Here is a 9340-nt window from a genome sequence, read left to right as displayed (position 1 = left end):
GGGGGCGGTGTTGGCTGTACCGGGGCGGTCCCGGGGGCGGTGTTGGCCGTCCCGGGGCGGTCCCGAGGGCGGTGTTGGCTGTACCGGGGCGGTGCCGGGGGCGGTGTTGGCCGTCCCGAGGAGGTGTAAGGCGCGGGGCGGCGGCGGCGGCGCTGTCTGAGGGAATGCGCACGGCCAAGATGGCCGCTGCTGCTGCCGCCGCCGCTGCCGCCGCGGGACGTCACCGTGAGTGCGGGGGCGCCGCCGCGATGGCGGAGCGGGGCTCTGAGGGCGGCGGGGGCGTGAGGGCTCCCGGTCACCGCCGGGTGCGAGGGCAGGAGGGCGGCGGCGCCGCCGGCACCGCGTTACACAACGCCCGAGAAGCGCCTTTCATAACGCTGACCCGCGCGGGGGCTGGCGGGGCTGGGGCTGCTGCTGCCCCGAGGGCTCTGGGGCCGCTCTTTTACCGGGGCGGGCTGGGCAGGGCCATGGTGGGTTTAAACGGGCTGAAGGCTGCGAGGGTTCTTTGTCTGAGAGCTGCGAGGCTCGGGGGTCTCTTTACCTGAGGACTGTGAGGCTTGGGGGCCCCCTCGCCCGCGGGTCCCCTCACCTGAGGGCTGCGAGGCTCGAGCGTCCCCTCATCCCCGGGGTCCCCTCACCCGAGAGCTGCGAGGCTCGAGCGTCCCCTCTCCCACGAGGTCCCCTCACCTGAGGGCTGCGAGGCTCGAGCGTACCCTCACCCCCGGGGTCCCCTCACTCCCGGGGTCCCCTCACCCGCAGGGTCCCCTCACCCGAGAGCTGCGAGGCTCGAGCGTCCCCTCACCCGCGGGGTCCCCTCACCTGAGGGCTGCGAGGCTCGAGCGTACCCTCACCGACGGGAATCTCCTCACCTACGAGGTCTCCTCACCCTCGGGGTCCTGTCACCTGAGGGCTGCGAGGCTCGAGCGTCTCCTCACCTATGGGGATCTCCTCACCCTCGGAGTCCCCTCACCTGAGGGCTGCGAGGCTCAAGCGTCTCCTCACCTATGGGGTCTCCCCACCTGAGGGCTGAGGGGTGCAGGTGTCCCCTCACCTGCGGGGTCTCCCCACCTGGGGGCTGAGGGGCGCAGGGGTCCCCTCCTCTACGGGATCTCCTCACCTGAGGGCTGAGGGGCACAGGTGTCCCCTCACCTACAGGGTCTCCCCACCTGGGGGCTGAGGGGCACAGGTGTCCCCTCACCTACGGGGTCTCCCCACCTGGGGGCTGAGGGGCACAGGTGTCCCCTCACCTGCGGGGTCTCCTCCCCTATGGGGTCTCCTCACCTGAGGGCTGCAGGGCACAGGGGTCCCTCACCTACGGGGTCTCCCCGGCTGAGGGGCACAGGTATCCCCTCACCTACGGGGTCTCCCCACCTGGGGGCTGAGGGGCACAGGGGTCCCCTCACCTACGGGGTCCCCTCACCTACGGGGTCTCCTCCCCTACAGGGTCTCCCCACCTGAGGGCTGAGGGGCGCAGGTGTGCCCTCACCTGCGGAGTCCCCTGACCTGTTTTTCTGTATTCGTATTAATTTTTCCCTCTCTGCAGTATAACTGCCAAGGAGCCGCCCTCCCGTTCCAAAGCGCAGAAGGATCCACGCGGCTTTTTGAACCTTCTCTTTTTGTCGTTCTCTGTGATTTGCGCGTAGTGTCAGCGCCTCGAAAAGCAATAAACTAGGAATCGGGAGAAATGTAAATATCTGTGTTTGAAAAGAGTCTTTCCGGACTCAGCAGTGCTTGAACTGAAGTTCTTTAGTTGGCAGCCTTTTATTATATCAGCGCATTCACGGGCGCCCGCAGCTGCACGCTCGTAATCCCGAGTGAGGAGCCGGGTTGTCATTGATTTCAGCAGGTTTTGAGGTCTGTTCAGGAGGTTATTAGGGAACTGTGAGCTGGAAGATGCTCTTCCCAGCGGGTGGGTCGGCTGCCGAGGAGCTCTGTGCTGCCGGGGCTCGATTGCTGCCGAGCTCCCGTGGTCTGACAGGGAACTGTCGCACCGAACAATAGCCGGGGGTGCGGCGCTGAACCCTTTTTTTCATCGTGAGCAATTCACGCTGTTGTTACACTGAAAAAATATCATGTAATGACTCTGAGCTCCTGAGGAGAATGAAGTGTGCTTTTGAGAAGGCAGGCTGTGACCGGCACGGAATCGTGTGGAATGGGTGGGAAGGAACCTTAAAGACAAGCCAGCTCTGTTCAGCTCTGGGACCTCTGACATGGGAAGGATGTGGAGCTGCTGGAGTGGGTCCAGAGGAGGCCTCAGAGGTGCTGCCAGGGCTGGAGCCCCTCTGCTCTGGAGCCAGGCTGGGAGAGCTGGGGGGGTTCACCTGGAGAAGGAAAGCTCCAGGGAGACCTGAGAGCCCCTTCCAGGGCCTAAAGGGGCTCCAGGAGAGCTGGAGGGGGAGGTGGATGTGGGAAGACTTTACTTGTGAAACGCTGGGGTTTGGCTGATGCTGAAATCCAGACTTTCAGACGTTGTGATTCCTCGACTTCTTTGATTCCAGGGCCTGGAGCTCAAGGCAGCAGATGCTCCGAGCGCGTCGGTGTGGCTGGGGGGGGTCGGTGCTGTGCTGGCCGGGTTCTCAGCGTGCCGTTCTCTCCCCTGCAGTGGTGAGGAGCAGCCCCCAGCTGCGGGTGCCGGTGCGGTGGCAGGGCCGGGCGGCGGCCGCGGTGGTGACGGAGAGCGCCAAGCCCCGGGTGCAGCCCCAGGAGCGGTAGGTGTGCACGGACGGGTGGGCCCGGCTCCCCAGCCCTCTGGCTCCCCCTGATACCGAGCTGCTGTTCCTGCAGAGCCGCGGCTGCTCTGTGTGTGTGTGAGATTGTTTATCTGGCTGGCTGCACTCCCCCAGCCTCCCCTGCTCGGGCCTGGGGGCAGGGACAGCGCTGTTCCTGGCTGTGCCTGGCCCACGACACGCCCGAGGCGGTGCAGGAGCAGTGGAAGAGCGTTAATTATGGTTATTGTGGTTCTGGTTCCTGCTGCCTGGGTTTTATTCAGCAACCTGCTGATAGATGCTCCAGGGGGAAGGGAATGGAAGCTGAGGTCTCAGACCATTGGGACAGGCCTGGGCTCCTCCCGGTGCCCTGCTGTAAGAGTTTGGCTTTAACAAGAGGAGGGCAAAGCTCTCTGTGCAGCCTTGGCTCTGTCTGCTCGAGAAGTGAGAGATCCTGGTCCCTGGGAACAATTCCATGTGGGGAAATTGGGTGAGACGTGTGATCAGCAGCCTTTCTACTCCACTCCACTGGGAGGGATGTTATCCTTACAACACAGTGCCAGACCTGCACCCGGATAGAAAATGCACTGTGGAAAAACCCAGCCAACAACCCGAACAGAACCAGTCCTGCAATGACCTCAGGTGTAGAACGGCTCCTTGCTGCTGTCACTGCTGCAGGAGATGAGATGTGTCCCCCCAGTAATAAGACAAAGACCTGTGTGGGTGGCTCATCTGTTTTTTGAGGAAGCTGCTGCTCGGTTTGGTCGGAATCCACAGCTGAGACCATTCCTTAGACCCTGTTTTATAACCTCCCTTAGAGCCTGCAGGTGCCAGGCAGCTTTCTCAGCGTGTTTCCAGCTAAAGTCTGTGTTACAGAGTGGTTACTTTTTACAAAAGCAAAGATCATGTAAATATTTGTGTCTGGCCATTCCTGCTGGTAGCTCATGTGTTTGTGGAAGCAGGAGGAGCCTCTGCATAAGAGCTGCCTTTGCAAAGGACAAATGGTTGTTTCGTCACAGTGATAAAAATGAAAGCAGTAGGTCAGCAGGATGTGAAATATCTCTTTGCTTCCCTAGGAAACCTAAAACTGGCATCCTGATGCTGAACATGGGAGGCCCGGAGCGGCTGGATGACGTCCACGACTTCCTCCTGCGCCTCTTCCTGGACAGGGATCTGATGACGATGCCGGCTCAAAAGTGAGGAGCGTTGGGATCTCCTGGGGCACGGGCAGTGTAGGCTCAGACATTTACCCTCTGTGCAGAGCAGCCTTTCTGAGGCTGTCTCAGCCTGGGAGCAGCAAGAAGCGGTGTTAGAAATAGCTGGGCCGAGGTGGCTCTCTCCTAATGCAGCTTGAGGTGTGGGAAGGGGGAGGGAACCAAACATCAAACCAACCACGCGGTGCTGTGGCAGAGATGGGGGGAAAGGGGTGGTGGTGTGGGCTCTGCTGTTAACACGTGTGCCTCTGGAACCCTCTAGCAAACTGGCCCCGTTCATCGCCAAGCGCCGCACCCCGAAGATCCAGGAGCAGTACAGCAGGATCGGCGGGGGATCCCCCATCAAGAAGTGGACGGCGGTGCAGGGGGAAGGCATGGTGAAGCTGCTGGACAGCATGTCCCCTCACACTGGTACTGCTGGGCTTGGGCTCTCTGGGTTCAAAGGGTGTGGCTCGCGGTGTGGGTCTCAGTCCTGCTGGGAAATCGGGGCAGGGGTGCTGCAGGAGGCTTGGAGAGAAAGGGGTTCAGTTCCTTGTGAAGTCATTACCGAGGTGTGGGCTCTCAGAGTCACTTCTCTCTCTCTCCTTTGGTTATGGGAAGATGGCCGTGACACGCAAGGTGTGTTATTTTCAGGTGTCCAGAGCCAGGTGCCAGGAGTCTCCATTGGTGTGCACCACTGCCAGGTGTCATACCTTGCCCTGCAGGCCCTGCTTGGGCTTGAGGAAGCCTGCACTGAAGACAGGTTGAGCCTTAGGTGGGGAGAAAGGAGAATGTATTTTGTGGGAGGAGGGGTTCAGGAGGGTGTTCTCAGCAGCAGGGTTTCAAGGCTGAAGAGGAGGTCATTTGGAAGCAAAGACAAGGCTCTGTAGATGAGCAGTGCAGGGCCTGGCTCAGCGATAGCAGAGCCCCACCTGGGGCACAGCAGGAGATAAGGCCAAGCAGTTTGGCTGGGGTGGAAGGAGATGCTCTTGCGAGTCCTTCGTTCACCATGAGAAAACTTGAAAGGTGCAAACAACCCTCTCTCAGGATCACAGAATCCCTCTGAACTTCTCTCCCTCCCAGCAAGGAGCTGTGACTTGTGTGTGAAGTGGGAACACTAAACATTTGCTGCAGGAGAACTGCTGGAGGAAGGAGAAGCCAAAGAGGGGAGAGAGCTCTCCATTCTCTTCAGCTCAGCAGCTTTACCACGTGTGGTGCTGCAAGTCCTCTGCTCCTTCCAGTTTCCCTGACCTTTGCTGATGTGCTGCTGGTGTGGCAGGGAATCCCCCCAACGTTTGACAATAGAGGTTATTTCATTCCAGGCTGTTCTGTAGCTCTTTGTGGCCCCTGTGTCAGGCTTGGACAGAAAAGGTTAGAACAGGAGTTGGAAGACTGCTAAAAGGGTCTGGAAGGTAAAAAGTGACACTCTTGCAAGGCTGGAACCAAGTTCATTTCATCTGTTTCGTGTGTAACGTGTCACTGGTGCCTTCATTCAGGTGCTGTTCAATCCCTTTTCCCACAGATGTGACTCCCCAGCTTTCTCTCCAGCTGTGGTCCCTGCAGGCACAGCCAGAGCCCTGCTGTGGCACCCAGGGCAGGAGTGTTCTTAGAGCAGGAGCCCCTGCAGGGCCAGGCTGGCAGCAGGTTCTGCAGATAAGGCTGGGAAGGTTTATCTGCTTCTCCCAGTGTCCCACTCCCACTTTTGTTTGGTGAGCACTCTCCGTGCAGCCACACCCACCTCTGTGCTCCTCTCAGGGCCTGATAAGTCCTTTGGAGACTCCTTTTGAACAATGGAATGTGCTGAGCAGTGCCAACCACATCCTTCAGTGTTCCTTCAGAATAGCTTGCAGCAGTTGGATGTGCTTCCAGGCTGACCAGCTGGGAATATTGTGTGCTCCCAGGGAGGGCTTTGGGAGCGCCGAGCCCCGTTAATCAGTAACTGGGTGCTGCAAAGGGACACTTTTAGGGTCATTTTGCCTTGATCTGCCAGAGTGTTACTTCCAGGTTGGCCATGATTTTCCCCAGAACGTTCTTTCCCGGGTTAAACTGCCGCTGTCCCTGCTGTGGTTAGTCAGGCTCTCGTCCTTAATGCCATTCCAAAATGTTAATGAGGTTACTGGCTCCGAGGGCTCCCCAGGTTGGGTTATTATTTGCTGCTGCTCCCAGCTGGGACCCCTCCTGCCTCCTGCAGAGAACTGGGGCTGACTAAACCTGTTTTCTGAATCCTGCATAAATGTACGGAGCGCAGCCCAAGCACGGGACATCTGCTTCCTTCAGAGCCCTGTTAAATGTTATTTCAGAGCCAGTGACCCAGAAACCATGAAAAAGAAACTTTGCTTTTGTTCTCCCGAGAACCTCTGTCCTCTGCTTAAGAAAACAAAACAGCAAACCTGCCCTCCCTCCCCCTAACCAAGCCGTGCTCCCAAAGCTGCCACCCGAAAGATTAGAGCTGGAAAACCTGCAGTGTCCTTGAAGAGCATAATGTTGCCTCCAAAATTAAGTGTTTAAAGCCAGGAAGATTTCTGTGAACCTCTTCCAGGAGCAGAATGGAAGAACACGTGTCCCTGTTTCAGTGCCACTGCTCTCCTGCCCCAAACATTGTTTGGGGTCCTGGTCCTTGGGGGTTTGGTGCCACTGGGGCAGGGCAGGCAGCTGGAGCTGCAGCCTGTGGGAGGACATCCAAGTGTTCATTTAGTGCCCCTTTTTTTTACCAATACATCCTTGAAATCAGGACTTGCCCAGTGAAACATTCCAGGCTGGAAACCACACCTCTGCTAAACTGGGGAAAAGCAGGAGGGTGATGTTCCAGCAGAAGCAAACCACAGGTATAAATCGCTTTTAAATGCTAATCACGGCGAAGCGAGGTGCCAGAGAAAGATGGCTTTGCGTGGCAGTGGTTAGACAAGGAGCCAGGAAATTACCAACCCATTTGTTTCGGTCTGTGTGGCTCTTGCACATTTTCCACGTGTTGCTGTGAGTTCTCACCCCTTCTGTGCCGTTCCTGTCCCTGTGCCCGGGCTGGCAGCGCCTCACAAGTACTACATCGGGTTCCGCTACGTGCACCCGCTGACCGAGGAGGCCATCGAGGAGATGGAGAAGGATGGCATCGAGAGGGCTGTCGCCTTCACCCAGTACCCCCAGTACAGCTGCTCCACCACAGGTGAGCTCTGGGGCAGGGCAGAGGCACACCCGTGGCTGTGAACTCAGAGGAATCGATAAAACGGTTACGTTGCGTGACCTTGGATAGAATCGTTCCCCTTCGAGACTCTCAGCTCCGGTTCACGGTTGCATTTTAATTGTGTGGCAATTTAAAATGTCTTCGTGCCTTGCTGCCGAGCTGCTACGGTCTGCCAGGGCCTGGCTGAGCTGGTGTTCTCTGCTCTCTGTGTTTCAGGAAGCAGTTTAAATGCCATTTATCGCTACTATAATGACAAGGGGGAGAAGCCGAAGATGAAGTGGAGCATTATCGACCGGTGGCCCACACACCCCCTTCTCATTCAGGTGTGCCTTTGAAGCCTTTGAGGTTTATGTGTTTTCTTTTAAAATCTAGAAAAAAGTACTGGGGAGGAATAACAGGCTTCAGAAGGCTGGGTGGCATTCCCTGGACGAGCCGCCTGAGCGTGGTGCACGCTGAGGGGATTTTGGGAATTCTGCCTGCGTGGGTCACTGGGAGCAGTAGAGCCTCCCAGTGCTCCCAGCTCAGGTCTCTGCTCTCTGTTCCTCTGAGCAGTGCTTCGCTGATCACATCCAGAAGGAGCTGAACCTGTTCCCTCCGGACAAGCGGAAAGACGTGGTGATCCTCTTCTCGGCCCACTCGCTGCCCATGTCTGTGAGTGACCCGGGGCTCTCCTGCCCTGCTCAGCCCTGAGGGGAAGGGTGTGAGGACACGGCCGTGCCAGGCCGGCGTGTTCACTGGAAGAGAAAGGGCTGCTGTGTTTGTGTTGCAGGTGGTGAACCGGGGTGATCCGTATCCCCAAGAAGTGGGAGCCACAGTCCAGAGAGTCATGGAGAAGCTCAACTACTCCAACCCTTACAGGCTCGTGTGGCAGTCCAAGGTATGTGCTCGGGGAAGCTGAGGCAGGTAAAGCCTGGGCAGGGTTCTACTGAACTGCAAACGCTACACCTTTATTTACATCTTCATTTGTTTTAACCACAGCCTTGTTCAGGCCAGCCCAGGTTCTGTTCCTTTGGGATTTAATGGGGAAAGTGAGCAGAACAATCAAAAGCAAGGAAATAGCAATAACTGTTTCTGTCCTATCCAGAATCTGGTCTGTGTGGTCCTGCCCAAGAACACGTGAGTGTGGTTTGTAGGAACGATTTAATGAGGTTTTTTGCTTTATTTCCCTGTTTTTGTTCCAGGTTGGACCAATGCCTTGGCTTGGTCCCCAGACAGACGAGACCATTAAAGGACTGTGCCAACGAGGAAAGAAGAACATGTTGTTGGTCCCAATAGCCTTTACAAGTGACCACATTGAAACCCTCTATGAGCTGGATATCGAGTATTCCCAGGTTTTAGCAAATGAGGTAAATGATTTGTGGGTTTTGTACCTGTTTGGGCAGGGCTGCTCTGGAATTACTTCTCCTGGCTTGCAATTTGCTTTGTAGCTGCTTCTTGCAATATGATTCTAGGGCAAGCTTGATTTTTCTTGCAAATTGAAAATTAATCTGAACTGGCTTAACCACAAAACAGGTGGGAATTTGTCTTTCTAGATTTAACTCTTTAAGCAATTGCTGTTATTGCTAAAAAAGAGTAATTGACTTTTTTGGCAGCAAAGCGAAATGTTGCACCATGGTTATTTTTACTGCACTAAAAAAACATGGTACTGCACTTTATTCTGTCATTTTTGAGGCGACTTCTGAGCGAAGCAGGAAGATTGTGAAGGGCCTAGCTGATCTAACTTTTTTTCCTTTTTCCTTTTGCTGCAGTGCGGAGTTGAGAACATCAGGAGAGCAGAGTCCCTCAACGGAAACCCGCTGTTCTCCAAGGTGGGTGCTTTGTGGCTGCAGAGGTTTGCAGCTGTGTGCTTCCAGCTGGACTGTGGATGTTTTCCTGCAGTTTGAATGGAAACGGCACCACCTCTGTTCCAGTTGTGCCCCGTCGTGTGGGGTTTTTGTTAGGAGGGGGGTGCACAGCTCGGCAGCCCGGGCGGTGCCCGCGCTCCGGCGGGTCCGGGCCGGCTCCCCCTGACCCTCCCCCTGCCCCGCAGGCCCTGGCAGACCTGGTGTGCTCCCACCTGCAGTCCAACGAGGTGTGCTCCCGCCAGCTGACCCTGTGCTGCCCGCTCTGCGTCAACCCCGTCTGCAGGGAGACCAAGGCCTTCTTCACCAACCAGCCGCTGTGAGCCCGGCACAGCCGCCCGGCACAGCCGCTGTGAGCCCGGCACAGCCGCTGTGAGCCCGGCACAGCCGCCCGGCACAGCCGCTGTGAGCCCGGCACAGCCG

At 57.1% G+C, this 9340-nt stretch overlaps 1 protein-coding gene across 3 annotated transcripts in view; it reads left to right on the top strand.

Moving 5' to 3' along the window:
* The first annotated feature begins 147 nt into the window (after positions 1-147).
* FECH (ferrochelatase) overlaps positions 148-9340 on the top strand; it is a 12605-nt gene continuing 3412 nt past the window's right edge. For 2 of the 3 annotated variants that reach the window (XM_027669994.1, XM_027669993.1), the window contains exons 1-10: positions 2419-2708; positions 3782-3901; positions 4182-4330; positions 6924-7058; positions 7293-7399; positions 7629-7727; positions 7846-7953; positions 8258-8422; positions 8825-8884; positions 9106-9267. In XM_027669994.1, coding sequence (XP_027525795.1) covers positions 2521-2708; positions 3782-3901; positions 4182-4330; positions 6924-7058; positions 7293-7399; positions 7629-7727; positions 7846-7953; positions 8258-8422; positions 8825-8884; positions 9106-9240 — 1266 coding nt within the window. In that variant the 5' untranslated portion in view covers positions 2419-2520 and the 3' untranslated portion in view covers positions 9241-9267. Of the gene's footprint in view, positions 226-2418; positions 2709-3781; positions 3902-4181; positions 4331-6923; positions 7059-7292; positions 7400-7628; positions 7728-7845; positions 7954-8257; positions 8423-8824; positions 8885-9105; positions 9268-9340 lie in introns of those variants that run through there. The other variant, XM_027669995.1, reaches the window with a different exon arrangement.

Source organism: Corapipo altera, unplaced genomic scaffold, assembly GCF_003945725.1.
Source record: "Corapipo altera isolate COAL_440 unplaced genomic scaffold, ASM394572v1 225, whole genome shotgun sequence".
Taxonomy (NCBI): Eukaryota; Metazoa; Chordata; class Aves; order Passeriformes; family Pipridae; genus Corapipo; species Corapipo altera.
Note: the sequence above shows the minus strand (reverse complement) of the source record. Positions and strands in the feature narration are given on the sequence as shown.